The 16,601-nt window shown below is 34.8% G+C and overlaps 1 protein-coding gene across 2 annotated transcripts in view; it reads right to left on the reverse strand.

Annotated features, from left to right (window-relative positions):
- Positions 1 to 1,269: 1,269 nt before the first annotated feature.
- Positions 1,270 to 16,601, reverse strand: part of ITGB6 (integrin subunit beta 6) — an 88,809-nt gene continuing 73,477 nt past the window's right edge. For both annotated transcript variants that reach the window (XM_049773347.1, XM_049773348.1), the window contains 3 exons: positions 16,216 to 16,335; positions 7,556 to 7,722; positions 1,270 to 1,368 (listed from right to left, as the gene is read on the reverse strand). In XM_049773347.1, coding sequence (XP_049629304.1) covers positions 1,270 to 1,368; positions 7,556 to 7,722; positions 16,216 to 16,335 — 386 coding nt within the window. The remainder of the gene's footprint in view (positions 1,369 to 7,555; positions 7,723 to 16,215; positions 16,336 to 16,601) is intronic.

The raw sequence follows: 16,601 nt of genomic DNA on the forward strand, positions 1-16,601 counted from the left end.
CCATGGAATGAGAACATGATTGGAGTTAGAAAATTAAGATTCTGAATTCTTCTACTCACTCTCTGAGTTTTAGTTTACTTAATAAAAGGATCATATGAAACAAAAGTCTTGCAAAGCAGTGTTAAAAATTTACATATATTAATATTTTACAGTCCCTCTCTTTAAGTAATGCACCCCTACTTACGCGTATCTTTTTTTCACATCAAATCTTACATGTTAAAAATATATAGATGATGCATAGTCGCCAGATGCAGTTGAGACATAAACACTGGATTATGCAACTTGTAGTTTATGCAGTTTTCATGGGAGGAGAATTTAGATAAAAGTATTATTCATGAGAGCCTGAAGCATTCTTGATGTGTTAATTTAAAACCGATTTAAATTTTTATTCGGTTTAATTTTTCTTTTTTATTACTAGAGCTCTTTTTGAATGAATAATATCACCATTCTTAAAAAAAACAAGTGATTAAGACTTTTATGTTATAAGTACAAGGTTTGAAGCCTTGAATCTCTAACATAGAGAAATATGGGTGAAGTAATAGTAGTTTGAAATTCAGGGTCAAGAGGGAAACAAAATGGACTATATTTTTCATATAACAAAATAAATAATAGGCTTGCTTTTTTAAAAGATGACTTCCTAATTTATAATTTACTTCTTTATCTTTAAAATAAATAAAATATGTTTTTGCATGTTTGACTTTTAGGTACATACAAATCCACAGAAACCATTAACAACTTTCATTTTTACACTTGGGACTTTTTTTAGAAGAATTACATCCTCTCAGCAGAAGTAAAATAAGAGTTACAGTTCTAGTAATTAAAAATAATCTTATAAAATGGCAGAGATAATAGAAGTTTAGAATTAATTGGTAAGCATGAGTTTGCAACATGAACATATGGTCTTTGTGATTTTGCTGAGACAAATATTTCAGGTAGCTGCATTCCTGTAGTAAATGTGATTCTAACTCAAAACATTTTTTAAAAATAAAATCTGGCCCCAGTGAATCATTCTGATGATTTTTGAGGTATTAATGCAACAGAGTTAGTATTCCTCAAATGATACCCAAACTCACTTTTATGCTAGTAATTCTTTGTTTGATTATTAAAACCTGGCAACAGTCTCAACCTTCATACAGAGAATGTCTGATCTCCAAATGACCTATCATTATTTTAAGCCAACCTCATATTGAAGAAACAAAATAAAGAGAATTAAATAGTGCATTAACATTTTATATCAGTGAAACAGACTTTTCCATGCATAAAGTAGTTCTATCCATCCGTGGAAAGGTTCATCTTTTGTTTTTCCCTGTGTTTATATGTTATATTTTTAAAGGTACTGGTGGAGCCTCTGTACAGTGGATTGGTTCCCTAAAAAACACAAAAAATGTTCAAATAAAATAATGTTTATTTTGTTATTATACTTTTGATATATTAAAATAATTGCATTCTAAATTATATATTAGATAAAATGTCAGTTCAATTTTGGAGGTCACTTACAGTTTTGATTATTTGTGATTTTATGCTTTCAGCATTGTAAATGCCTATATCTCCATTTCATTTTTCAATATAAAATTTTTTCTCACTTACATATTTTAAAATTTTTACTCTTTGAGGTAATGTGCTCATGAATACAAAACAAAATTTTCATCTGCTTTCTTTGTTCACTGCTCTTTTACCAACTCTGAAAACAATGCTTCATTCTTACTAATTTATTAAGTGAATAAAATAAGCCAATAGGTGACACCATCTCAAAAAGAAGAAAAAAGAAAAAAGAAATAAAATAAACAATAAAAAATGTGATTCAGGTAGATGAAAAAATGACTTACAAGTGTCTGCTTTTAGGAAATTTGTTACTGGTGAGACACACAAAATGAGGGCATAAATAACCTTGCCAAAATGAGATCAAAATTTAAAAGGAATAACAACTAGCTATTTAGTTGAAGAATGGAAAAATCTTCAAAAAAGTGAATCCATGTTCTTGAGAATAAAGGACCTATGTAGATTTTAAAAAATAGAGAATAAGTGTAAAACAGAGAGTAGAAGGAGAATATTGTGAAGACACAGTACCAATGAGAAGTACAGGTTCCAAGGTCGCTCATATAGGTGATTTTGTATTTGTGAGTGGGTTTTGTGTCACAATACCTAGGTAATTTAGCTGTACTGTTTGGGGCTACAAGTATGTTTCCAATGACTGAGATTCCTCTAAATTTTCAGAGAAGCACCAAGATTAATCTTCAAATCTCTCTTCTTTGTTTTCACTATTTTAGGTAGGCAGAAGGCAATCAGGTTGATATGGTTTCTTCTTTATCATTTTGCAGCATTGACCTCACAGGGGTTACTCCTGGCTCCATGCTCAGAAATCACTCCTGGTAGGCTCGGGGGACCATATAGGATGCCAGAATTCGAACCAATGACTTTCTGCATGCAAGGCAAATGCCTTACCTCCATGCTATCTCTCCAGCCCCCCACTTTGATTTTTTTGGTTTGCTTTTGGGCCACAGCCAGTGGTACTTAAGCTGACTCCTGGCTATGGCTGACTCCTGACTCCTGGCTCCGAAATCACTCTTGGAAAGCTCAAGGGATTATATGGGATGCCAGGGATTATACCCAGGCCAGTTGAGTGGAAGATAAGCACCCTGCCCACTCTATTATCACTCTTGCGCCAGTAATGCCACTTAGAGTTAGTTTTCATTTGTAGTTCCTATTCATATTTAGAATCCCCATTTCTTTTAATTATGGAGAGGGCTTATAAAATTTCCCCTGGAGCCATTCATATGGAGTATATTCATATTTTGAGCCCATTTCTGAATATAAATGGAGTCTAGATATCATTTCTGACTTTCTTAATTTCATTAATTTCTTAATGACTATTAGTGACAAAATATTACATAATACTTTCCTTATCTCATGAATTTTAGAGATTATGTCATTTATGACATATAATTAAAAAATAAAAGAAACAAAGCCAACAAAATAACTGCATTTGCTCTCTAAGTATGTTTCTCTCCAATCTCAGAAAAACAGAATAAAATAAACGCTTCCATGGCCTTTTCCACCTGTACTTCTGCTGTTTGCCGGTGTTCATTGTGAAGAAAACTCATGCCAGTATCTATTTTTAAGTCGCTTAGAGTCACTGGTCTGACCTGTGACCGGGCAATATGTGAGCTTTGCTCATGTATCTTAGGAGAGAAGCTTTCTAAGTAATGACAGCAAATGAACAAAAGAAGGGTCTTTGGTGGAGAATGATAAATGAAAGTCAAGTCATCACATTTCTTTGACTCCTAAGATCATTCTGGACAATTCTAAAGAAACTATTTAGTCCTGCAGTTTATAGAACTTGGGGTTTGGAAGATGAAGGATAGGTTGGTGTGATCTTATGTACAGGTGGAATCTCTTTAGAAACAAAAATCAGGCATGCGATTTTATAAAATTTAAGATACTGTAAGCCAGGAGACTAAAGTTTGGGACAAAAGAATAAGGATCTCAACTGAAGAGGAAAGATGGAAGAGTATATTCAGGCTAGAATAATGGGTGGTACATTGTCCTGAAGGAAGAGGCAACTCCAAGGAACAGAAAAGATCCTGAGACAGAATGAATAATGAGCAAGATCAACTTAGATCTTCACAGGATCATAGACTTTTTGTAGGCTCATATTACATCACATGAAATGTATTTAAGTGCCCTGTTTTCCACAATTAATTTAATTTAGATATACTCTAAAGAAGGTGACTTGTATTGTAATCAACTGAATATACAGTTATTTTTTAGACTTTTAGTTTAAAATTAATTTGGTATAGTTTTCTTTCTGTATTTTAAAGAATCTTAATTTATTTGTGTCTACAATATTTGGGGGGTCTCTTTCAAATCTAGTTGAAATGTCTAGTTTTTCAAATAAGAGGCAATATATAAAGCTAACTCCAACAAAGTAAGAAGGTAGGGTGAAGTTTAAAGGTAAAGGAAGAGCAGGTCCATGTTTGCTATGATGACAGCCATGATTTCTGCTTTCTGATGATAACCAGAGCTAAGATAATAAGCTCAAATCAGGTTCTGTTAACAGGCAGTAATGTGGCCATAGATGCTATTGTCTCCAGCAGTATTCTGCATGCAGTGTGCTTCCTATCTAGGATTTCCAGCTGAGAAGGATGCTGGTTTGGCTCCATTCTGGAAGATTCACACTCCAACACTGTTTATATGAGATCAAATCTCGCCCTCCCCCCCATAATTCCTGCACCATCTGCAGTATCAAACTTGATTGCCCCAGAAATCTGGGGATACTAATTTAGGTTGTGAATTCTGCAAATGTAATGGCACAATTTCAGGGCTTGAAAAAGTGGTAATACGAAATCTCTCTGCCATGACCCACAGCTCTCTTAATGACTGCCTAACTGCCAGACGCAAACCTGATTTGCTTAGCACAGTACATAATCAATCCATGACGGCAAGAAATGTCAGGCTGAACATTTTTTTGCCTCTAGTTAATGACTTGTCATTCTAGGAAAAAACTCTAATCAAAGATGAATTTAAATGATCCTTCCTTTGTGTTTTCATAAAAATATGGAAGGTTATTTTTTACAGTGTGATAAAACGGTAACTTGACTTTGTGTCTATGTGGCATTGTTTCAGAAGGCAGGAAGAAGCTTTCTCACCCTGAAATATGTCATCTTAGGTTATAGGCTGGGGCACTATGAATAATGACACCCCAGTGAATTTACTCTAACCATAGAGCTCTCTGAGTTTTGAAAACCAAATTCATTACAGAAATACATTTTAGACAAAAGGTAGAATCAACTTGAGGACCCCCAAATAGATGCACTGAATGGTTCTTTATTTCCATATTAGTGAAATTTGAACTGAATTACTTAAATCAAACCTCTTTTGCATTCAATTGAATAATTATTACCCAGTCATCAATTAGACAAGAACATCAAACATTTGTTATTCAAAGAAACACAATTTAACAAGGGAATAGTATTTTTCATTTAAGCTTGTATTTGTTTAATGCATATTTTTGTTCTGTTTTAGATAAAGAAAATGCAAAACTGCAGTATTTGAATTTAAGTCATGTTCTACATCCTGAGGGAAAAATATTCATGTTTTGGGAAAAGTAGCTGTTAATTAAAATGTTATTTTAAATATATTTATCACTTGTCAGTACTCATGCTTTTGTATGAGAACATTATGCTGTTATACATTTTAATAGTTACACATTCCATAATTGCCTAAGTGCTTGTTTGCAGGACACTTGCTTATTATTTCTAGGAGCGTCAAGGCTGTATTTGGAAGAAGCTGCAATTAGGTGTTCAACTTCACCATGGACTAGTAATTTCAGAAGACTCTTAACTGCTCTAAGTTTAATTTTTATTTTATTCAAAATGAGATTGTCAGAACCACTCCCTAGATTCTAGTATTTGCTTATTATTATTATTTTTTCTTTTTTTGGTTTTTGGGCCACACCTGGCAGTGCTCAGGGGTTACTCCTGGCTGTCTGCTCAGAAATAGCTCCTGGCAGGCACGGGGGACCATATGGGACACCAGGATTCAAACCAACCACCTTTGGTCCTGGATAGGCTGCTTGCAAGGCAAACACCGCTGTGCTATCTTTCTGGGCCTTGCTTATTATTTTTTATGCTAACTTAACTAAAGGCCTTTTTGACCATTGCAAGTTATTCAGTTATCAAGTGTAATTCATGCAAGATACCTCATAAAAGTTAAAAATAGCATCTTTGATTATGGGGTTAGTAAAGTTAACTGTCCCAGTGAGTTTGATCCCTTCAGCATTGAGTTTTAATTCATAAAATTAAAATATCAATTTACATTTAACATTCTTTTTTTGTTTTTTTTGTTTTTTTTTTGGGCCACACCCGGTAACGCTCAGGGGTTACTCCTGGCTATGTGCTCAGAAGTTGCTCCTGGCTTGGGGGACCATATGGGACACCGGGGGATCGAACCGCGGTCCGTCCAAGGCTAGCGCAGGCAAGGCAGGCACCTTACCTTTAGCGCCACCGCCCAGCCCTACATTTAACATTCTTAAGGATGGATATTAGATATCCTGATTGGAAATCTACTATTTACTTTTCCAGAGAGTTTTGTTAGTGATGAATCCCAACACTACTACATACACAAAAAGTAGGAAAAATTACACTACAAACCTCTGTAGTCCCATTACCCAGACTCAACAGTTCTTAATATTTGATAACACTTGCTTTAATTCTTCCTCTTTCACTTTGAAATCTTTCAAAGCAAACAAAATTTCATTTTACTTCACTCCAAAATAGCAGTCGTCATGATTATAACCTTATCTTGGCCTTTAGAAACTAAATCATAAATCATTCTTATTAATATAATACCCAAGCAATTTATATTAACATTTTTCTAATTATCCCTCAAATAAATATTTTATTATTGAACTATACAACTCAGGTTCAAAACAAAGCCCACACATTGAATTGTGGTTGTTATATTTAAAGTTATTATTAGTGGAAATATGAAGCAGAGGAAATTTTTCATTTGTTCTGTATTATGTATTATGTTCTATATATTATGTACATATTTTCTTCTGTATTATGATTATTTAAAAGTAACCACATTAAGTATAAATATCTCTATCACAATACGTTTGCCTAAAATGGTAAATTGCATTTGCTTTAGAAATTGAAGTTATCACTATAGATTTAGGGAAAAATGTGTTAACATCAATTTATATAAGAAGACAAACTGAAAAGATATTTTACTTTGCCTGTATTTTCTTCTGAGGAATCACTCTTTTTAGAAAGAGCAATGTAAGATAATTGCTATTAGATAGCTGGACACACCATTAGAGATAGAGAGATGAAATTAAAGCCATGAAATTGTTTCTATGGGCCTCTATAAATAGTATTATCTCTCCTGTGAAATAGAAACATTGGAAATTGGAGTTGTTTTTGTTTGTCTAGTGTAAAGAAGAGATACAGAAATTCTTTTCATTGAAAACATTTATTTAAACATTTCTACTTTCAGTTTTATCCATCTTCAGTTAGCTGTTTAAAATTTGTTATTCAGAAAGACTAACTGAATCCTATTTTAAAAGTCTTCTCCACTTTGTATTCTGATTAATGAGTATTTCCATGAAAATTGGCATGAACTGTCAAACTATTCGTGAACATTATTACATTAGCTATAACATAACCAATTCCTGGGGATGCTTAGATATACCACCTATATTCTATCAAATGAGACCTCATTAAATGAGGCATTTGTGTTGAGGAATATATTTCTTTGATGTTCCTAGGGATTCTATGAAGAGTTTCTTGAGACTCTTCCAAGTGGTGAAAATCCCAAGTGAACGGAAAATTTTTTTATCTATGCTCTATATGCATAAGGCTCCTCAGAGTCTCATCCCAGAGGCACTGCTAAAACCAAATAGAAAAGAAATCAAAGATGCTGGGGACATGGCAAGAGGACAGAGAAAGATTCTCTGTCTCTTTCAGAGCAGAAGAAAGCTGAGGAGATTCTTTTGTCTTCCCAAATCACTTTTACCCTCTACAAAGAATAACACTGTAAGTAAGTGTTCACATACCGTTTGCCACTTGGCCTTTGATCGTTCTGCTTCAAATTTGGCAACTTCTTTACGATCATGAAATGAAACCAGCAGCTTCCAAATACACAGTAGGACGACACCAATGATAAGAATAGCCAGTGAAACTCCCAACATGATCATGGGAATGTTTGGGGGCTTTGGACAGTCTGGGAAACAATAAAAATTATATGAAGAGTGTAGTAAAATTTACATTTTGATGTAAGAAAACATTTCTCATTACATTTTACAGCCCACACTTGGTTTGAATAGTGGAAAAATAGTAATAGATTTTATCTTGCCAAATTAAAAGCAAATTATTTGTTGGAGTAAATGTCCTATTTATTCAACATGAGTAGAACAGGAAATAAAGCAAGAAGTTGTTTTCAAAACTAATGAGTATATTCTTTGAATGGCTTGTCGTGAACATGACATTTTGCGCACCTGGTATATTTAATAACCATAATAAAGACTATAGTTTCATCACTGAAGATGCTCTTTTATAGACATAAAGCATAAATACAATATATATACATATATTTAAGTTTTTACAATGATATACATGAAAATTACCTATCTAAAAGAATATTATCAAAATTATATAAAACTTCTCTTGAATAGTTTATGTTTTTCTTTTAAAATATAGAAAACAAGAATTCTCTGTTCTGGAAAATAACAGACTAGAGTCAGAGGAGGTAGGTTCAAATCCTATCAAATGTATAGTAAGTATCTGTGTGACTACTATCAAGTCCCTTTATCACTCTGAGTCCCTAGACCCTCATTTGTACAGCAAAGAAATGGGACTTCAGGTTTCCCTTCATTTCCTAAAGAAATGATTTAAGCCTAGATGTCATGATTATTAAACCTACAATTTCCTAGATCCAGTTACTGAAATTCTGATTCAGTGGGTCTCAAATGAGTTCACAAATTTTATATTAGGAAAAATTTACAACTTATTCTTCTACAGAGAAGCTTAAAGAATTAGACCATCTCTAGTCCTTTTAATATGAACATTCCATAAAATATTATTTTTACTCTATTGATGACATTAACACAGATTTACAGTTATTCAACACATTCCTTCACTGACAGCACAATGATGAATAATCCTTATAATATGCCTCGGAGATAATACATTTCTTAATGAAACATTATAATTAAGCTCTCCCTTGTTTTTACAGGGAAAAATTCACATAAGCATTATTAAATATCTGTATCCCTCTGCGAAAAAGAGACAATTCCACTGCATCTGGGGAAGGAATGAGTCATGCTTAGATTGTATGGACTCTTCTTGCTTTTGTATATCTAATAAGGAGAGTTATACACACAAAACTATTCTTGCTGCTTTCATGGTAAGGATCTACAGCTAACATGAATTTATGTGGGATTAATGTCCTCACAGCATGAGCTTCTCACACATTTCTGTTCTCTGGCCAAAAATCTTTGTAAGGAGATTATAAAAATAGATAAAGGAGCTAATGAAATAGCTACTACAACACAAAGATGGAAAGACTGTTTCTAACATAGCAAATGAACCATGACTACTTCTAATAGGTTAGCACCATTCCTGCAAAGAACGCAGCAGGTGTGTGTGTCAATGAGAAGACATACTGTCTGCATCTTTGACTACTAAATATCTCGGGTGGGGTGCAGTCTATTCCTGCTCAAATTAAGATGAAACTGGTTCAGATCTTGCAGCCAGAGTGTGAATTAGGAGTGTTTTCTATTAAGGTTTAAATAAAAGAAGAGCAAGCTTGGTCTGCAGCAATAATTATTTGAAAACTTTCAAGTGATTGAGAATTAAACATTCACCTAAAAAAAAGATTTTGACTCAAGAACTAGAACAGATATCTTGCAACAAAGGTTCCATTTTATAAACACTGTTTGGTATTTCTTAAGATGTTCAGATTGAACATATACCTGGTGGGAGAAGAGGACTGTTTCTGTCATTGTGTCTGTTCAGAGCTGCATCTAATTAATTCTAATCTCGTATCTGATGCTGAGTAGCTGTACCCCATGTCACTACTAAGTACAATATAACTTTTCCAAATTCAATTGTGCATTGCGAATAAAATACATATATTCCACAGGTCTGGTAAGAAAAATATATAAAATTTCTCATTTATAATTTGATTATATACTAGAATGAATATATTGGCTATCATGTAATAAAATATATTAAAATTTATGTTTTGTTCTTTTCCTTCTTAATGAAGTTACTAGAAAATTTAAAAAAGACATTGGTTAGTATAATTGGTTAGTATAATTGGTTAGTATAATTTCTATTGGGCAGTGTTGTCAATATTTAGATTTAGATATTATTATCATACAGCCAGTGGGAGGCAGTATAGCATAGTAGTTAAGAGCCTGGGCTGCAGGCCAACCTGTCAGTTACCCAACCAGAACCGGTGCTTAATTGGTGCCAAGACCTTGCAGATTAGTAAATTTCAACTTCCTTACTTATAAAATGGAAATAATAGCAATACCCGCTTTATGTGTATGTTGAGGGTATTGAATGAAGACATGGAATATACAGAGAACAGTATGATAATAGTAAGGGTTCAATAAGCAAGAGCTGCTATTATATTTACTATTCCTTTTTTTTTTAATACTCAAAAGTCCAAGAGTCTGAAACTTCCATGTTTGAATCCAGGGGCATAACATTCACACTCATATCTTTCACAGAAAGTGTTCCCAACTATCATCCTTGACTATGATCTTCTTAATGTAGTTCTTATCCTCTTAGTGTCACTCCAGATGCAGAAGAATGAAGGTAAGCGCTCTGTTGGTGAATATGCTTTTTCTTAAATGTTTTAATTGATTGATGCGATTTAAAGTATTGTTAACGATTGTTTCTAGAGCATATAATACCAACACAACACCCCTTATTTGATGGTGATGATTTGCATGAAGAGACTGGTTTCTTTGCAATTTGGTAGGCCCTAGGAATTGTTAATGTCTGTCTTTTATATCTAATTTTCTCTGCTATGAGCAGATTCCCCTGGGACTACAGAGTCTTAAAACTGTGAAAGAAAACACAGACTGTGAATGGGCTCTACCCTTGGGGCCCTAGAAGCTCCCTTATAGCTTTCTAGGGGACTCTTGGAAAGTGGCAGAAAAGTCATCCTTTTCTCATTTTGCTACATAAAAGTGGGAGAATAAAGTGCTTTAAACAATGAGATTTGAGAGAATATGAGCACTTTCTAAAGTAGTATGGCAATTTGATGTATATGCATTGTATGCAGTGAAGTAATTTATTAGCAAAGGGGCATTCCAATTGGGTAATTCCAAATACACACATATGTGCATATACACACAAATGCACACACACCAACCCACTTAGACCTTAGGTTCTGAAACTGTGGTTGTGATCCCATACAAAGTTTGGTAACTGGATGTAGGAGTGACAGAAAATTTGGCAACACCTGGGATAAAAGCTCGGGTCAAAACCAGGGCACAGAGATGGTGCAGACTATCATTCTTGCCTCCAGATCCACCAGCAATATAATATGTCACCATACCCTTTTGCATAGACACTCTAAATAAAGGGAAATATTATGCACAGAAACAACTCTTATCTATTAGGAATAAAAATTCATACTTTTTATAATGCAGGGTTGCCTCTCACCCTGAGCTTGTGTCATGTGGACTCAATTTAGACTCTGCGTTTGGACAGCGACCGTCCAATCCAGGACCCCAGATCCCAGACGTGGAACTGACACAGATTCCAGCAACAGCACCAGGAACCAAACTCCTCCCGGGGAAACTCCGAATGCTGTCCCGGCACCAACTTGTACCAGTTTTAACATGACATCCTGACATGAGGAAATGGCAACAACTTGAGCTGAGAGGGCTGCCCTATCTCACCACCAAACCGTATGATAATATCAGGAGACATGTCATCCTATGCCCTAAGCAAAAACCAAAATTACTATTTACAGAAGACTGACTTTGACAAACATGGTCTGGACAGAACCTATAGAGGGACCAATGAGGTAGTTCCTAGCCTAGGCCTCGGCCTAGAATTTGTACAAAAACCAAGATCCCTAATTTGACAACTGCGACTGAGCAGAAGTTCTGGAACCATGCTGAAAGACTATACCCTAGGCTCTGTCCTAGGATTTGAACAAAAACCAAGACCACTAATTACAGAAGACTGATCACAACAGCAGTAATGGAACAGAACTCCTAGAACCATAAAAAGCAAAACTCTCCTAGCCTTCACCCTATGACCTACGCAAATAACAAGAGCTCCAGCTACAGAGGCGGGATGTCATCACCCACATCTGATTGAAAAGTTTCCCAGCATGATAAAAAGACCTTGGGGTGTTGTAAATGAGTGAGTATGGAGAATGTAGTTGTTTTCATGCCAGTATGCTTCTAGGGCAGAAAAACCCTATATCTCTTCGGCCAAGGGAATTCCTGTTCTAATTTCCCCAATATTTACTGTGCCTATGCAAAAAAAAAAAAAAAAAAAAGGACGAAGAAACACAACCCCCTTTTTAAGAAGTTGCTTGGTTTTTTTTTGTTTGTTTGTTTGTTTGTTTTGCCATAGCTGATGGTTTTGGGTTTTGGTTTATTCTTTTTTTATTGTTTTTGTACTTTTGTTGTTACTCCCTTATTGTTTTTTTTGGTTTTGTTTTGTTTTGTTACCTTTTCTTCTTTTTTCCCTTCCTTCTTTAAGGGGTCTCAAACTCAATTTACCTGGGGGTCGCAGGAGGCAAAGTCAGGGTGATCTTTGAGTAGTAAGCCTTGAACATTGGGGGGTGTGACCCAAACAAAACACAACAAAAAAAATTCTTCTAGGGTAGGGCCAAAAAATGTTGTATGGAGGGCCACAAACGATGGTGAGTTTGAGACTCCAATCTAAATGGATATTTATAATACCAAGACGGACTCCTCCTAGTTTTTCTCTTTTTTGTTTGCCTTCCTGCCCCCATGGTACCAAGACCAGACAGTCATATGTTCATTTGGTGAAAATAAAAAATGATCAGACTTGAATACCAATCCAAAGTTAACGACAACAGAACCAATAACCAATCTACAACAAGTTGTACAAGTGGGGAACAGTTCCACTAACATTACGGGGTTGGGGGGTAAAGGAGGGAGATGTGGGATACATGCTGGGAACAGTAATGGAGGGAGGACAACACTGGTTGTGGGAATGCCCCTCATTCATTGTCACTATGTGCCTTAAATATTACTGTGAAAGATTTGTAATTCACTTTTACCACAATAAAAATTAAAATAAAAGAAAATTTGGTAACAGTAAAAGGCTTCTGAGTGAACAATGTAATGATCAAATAGTAATTAAAAATTAACTGGAGATTAGTCAGGGATGTTTGTTCTTAGCACTGAGGAATTGCAAATTAAAAAGTATTAAGACTCCATGACTTAAATAAAAAAAATCATTGAATATAAAAGTAGAACCTGTTTTGAAAGTTAGTTTTTGCTGCTTTCTGAATAGAATCTATATTACAAGGAGAAGTTTCAATTTTAGAAGAATTTACAAAAACCATTTTACAGTCAAAAAATAGGAGATTGTGAGTGTAGTTGAAGAGTTTGACTTTACAGAACTGAGGAAGAGAAGACAGGTTTGTTTTGTCATTTTTTCTATAATGTAATTCTTCCTTGGGTAATATTATTAATTTTTCCTTTCTTAACTATTTCTTAATTATTTCTAATGTGATTTTTAGATATTATTTCGAAAGACTCATGACTTATGTGAGATTTAATTCTCAAAGTGACTTTTACCCACCTGAGCTTTTAGGCCACATTCACCATCATGTCTGTTTCTTGTTTGTACCTTTTTCCTTTTCTAAATGCTCAGAACTAAATATATTTTCTAATAATGTTTTATTGCTTCTTTTATAAGGTCTTGAAGTTATTTATTTACTTATGTAATTGTTTTGGGGGCCACATTATGGAAGTGCTCAGGGACACTCTTGGCAGGCTCTGGAAACCATATGGGTTGTCAGGGATCAAATCTGGGTTGGTTGCATGGAGGTAAATGCACTTCCCTCTGTACTACTGCTCTGGCCCTTTAGTTACTTTGGAATTACTTTTTTTTTGACACAAAGTGTTGCCAACTTGATACTCTTGGTTTCAAACTCAGTACTTAGCATTCTATTGACACATTATTAAGGCAGTACAGTAAAGTTCATTTACCTGCTAGCCTATGATTGCTTCTACTTTATGGGGCAGGACTTACTACAGGCTTTTGGAATAAGGAGTTTGTTGATAGTTTGGTGAGATGTGATTGATGCAGTTGATATTTTTTAGGAAAGGTTTAGAAATGCATCCTTGAGACAAAATTCTCAGGCACCTGTGGGTATCAATTATCACAGTCAGGACTGTGTCAGGACACAAGCTGTAACTCTATTAAGGTCATCTGGAAAGCGTTCAAACACAGTGTAGGGTCACAATCAAATGAAAATAATGTAGTAAGCTTTCTAACTGTGTCTGATATTAAAGTTTGAGAACTCAGTAAAATTTCCTTCTCATTTACTTCTTCCCTACCATCATCCTCTGCCTCAAAAAGTTTGTAAGCCCATTACTACTACTACTACTACTTCTACTTCTTCTTTTCTTTTTCTTCTTTTTCTTGTCCTTTTTCTTATTTATTCTTCTCCTTTACTTCTCTTTTCCTCTTTTTTCTTCTCCTTTCTTTTCTTATCCTCCTCTTCTTTTTTCTTCATTTACTACTACTACTACTACTACTACTACTACTACTACTTTTCCTCTTCCTCCCCCTCTTCTTTTCCTTATTTTTCCTCTGCCTCTTCCTCCTTCTTTTTCATCTTACATTAGTATTTGTTTTTAGGAATCAAAAGATATCTGAAAAGGATTTTCACTTTTATAACAAAATTTGAGAAGAGAACACAACATTCAGCCTGTTTTGGGCCAACCCGTTTGACGCTCAGGGGGTACTCCTGGCTCTGTGCTCAGAAATCGCCTCTGACTTGGGGGGACCATATGGGATGCCGGGGGATCGAACCGCGGTCCGTCCTACGCTAGCGCTTGCAAGGCAGACACCTTACCTCTAGCGCCACCTTCCTGGCCCCAACATTCAGCCTATTTTGTAATGAGCTAGTTTCTGAGGCTGTACACACGTGACTTTGCTTTTGGAGCAGCAAATGGCTCAGCTTGAGTAGCAGCATGTGCAACAACTCAACAGGGTAACAGCATTTTACCGGAACTTCGATTTGCAAGCTTTATCTCAATTTGTTTTGTGCATATATTAGCATGTTGGTTCAAAGATAGCAGATAAACCTAAAAGCATTCATAATGAAGATGTTCAGGGACTTTAAGTCCTTGGATGAGATTTAGACTGTGACCAATAGTAATGCAATGATAACAGCCAATTATGATCTTTGTTTGGAAAAGATACAAAAGTTTGGGGCAGATTTTCAGGTGGGAAGGTTGCACTTTTTAAATAATTGAAACCCAATTACAAACATGTTTGTAATAATGGTGCTTAAATAAAGATATTAAGAAAAAAAAGAACAGTGTGATACAGTAGTTAATGAGGCAAAAAGTCAAGCCTAGTGTTGACTTTCAAGCCTTCAATTCAGCTACAATAATGGTGAAGCTCAAAGGTTTGATAGACTTCAGTGCCTGTCTTGATAGACTTGGACAACTTAGAGATGCTAATAAAATACTCTTCCTTTGTTTTCTACCCTTTAGTCTTCACAGTCCTCAACATCTCAATTTCTAAGAGCCCAGCCTAAAACATGCCCTCATCATCAGTCCCAGCATTCCTATGGGAGACTTGTCTTGATTCCAGAGTCTAACTTTCTCCCTATTTATACAGATTGTGCATTTGCCATATATTGCTGCTTTTACAATGTGTCAATGTCTTTGTATGTGTATAATTTGGTATGATTTGATAGATGATTATTTGGTCTTGAAATGCTAAGATTCCATATAAATTAGTGGTCACTGCCTTTAGTCATTTTGCTTCTAGCATTTTTGTACGTTAAAGTTTTCATAGGAAATCTGAATCTTTCATGATGAAGAGTTTTTTATTGGTGGGGTTTTCTTGTTTATTTTTACTCAAAGATTTCTTGAGTTCAAAGATAATTCTGACTCCAAAGAAGCCATAACTTCCCTTGCAGATCACTGCTTCCCTCACTTGCTTACTGTCTTGGTATTTGTATTTAAAGACTCATTATTATAGGTTTTGAAGTGGCACATATTTAACATGCATTATTCTATTTTGTCCTTGAGTCAATCATAGGATTAAAACCCTCTCCTCTCATTTTACAGTTGAAGATATAGAGATGCAGAAGGGCAAGTATCTTCCAGAATATCAAGCAGCTATTACTAATGGCAGTGGATTTGGCCTAAGTATTTCCTGATTCAGAACTAATACTTTTCAACTATTAGCTTATTTCCTATTGTCTTTTCTAAAACTTTTTGCTTATATTTTAAATAATCAGTCCAGTTTTCTATGATTCATCTCTCAGCTCTCAAGACATACTATTTTATGCATATATCACATCTTGTTCTGGGTCATTAGATCATACTGAATCTCAAAATTTATCTTTTAATTAGAGATTAATTACTCTGTAAAAAAATTAAAAATGCATTTACTGGTCAGCTCTTCAAATTGATTCTCTGGTAGTATTTCTTGCATAGACAATATATGATAAAGCACTCACCTTTCTCATTGATATTGTGAAGGATGGTTTTCCCCTCATTATCTGTAGTTATTAGGAATGTAATAAGACATTCATTTTCTCCTTGCAGAGAACAGGAAACAGAAGTATCCTTTGAGAAATCTGCAGATAAGTCATTCATTAGGTTAAATGACATTCCATAATTTTTTTAAAACAGCATAATTGACTTGTGGTATGTTGTAGTATGCTAATTGGAATTTTAACATTACAGAATAGAAATAGAAAAAAAAATCCTAGGATTTTCTCTACTAAGATATTAGATTTTACTCATGCTGCAGAACAGTTCCAGATGCAATCAATCAGGACTTACCATCATATGCATTGACTTACTGAATCGATGGGGGAAGGATTTCAAGAGAGTGAAAGTA

Source organism: Suncus etruscus, chromosome 5 (genome assembly GCF_024139225.1).
Source record: "Suncus etruscus isolate mSunEtr1 chromosome 5, mSunEtr1.pri.cur, whole genome shotgun sequence".
NCBI classification, from domain to species: domain Eukaryota; kingdom Metazoa; phylum Chordata; class Mammalia; order Eulipotyphla; family Soricidae; genus Suncus; species Suncus etruscus.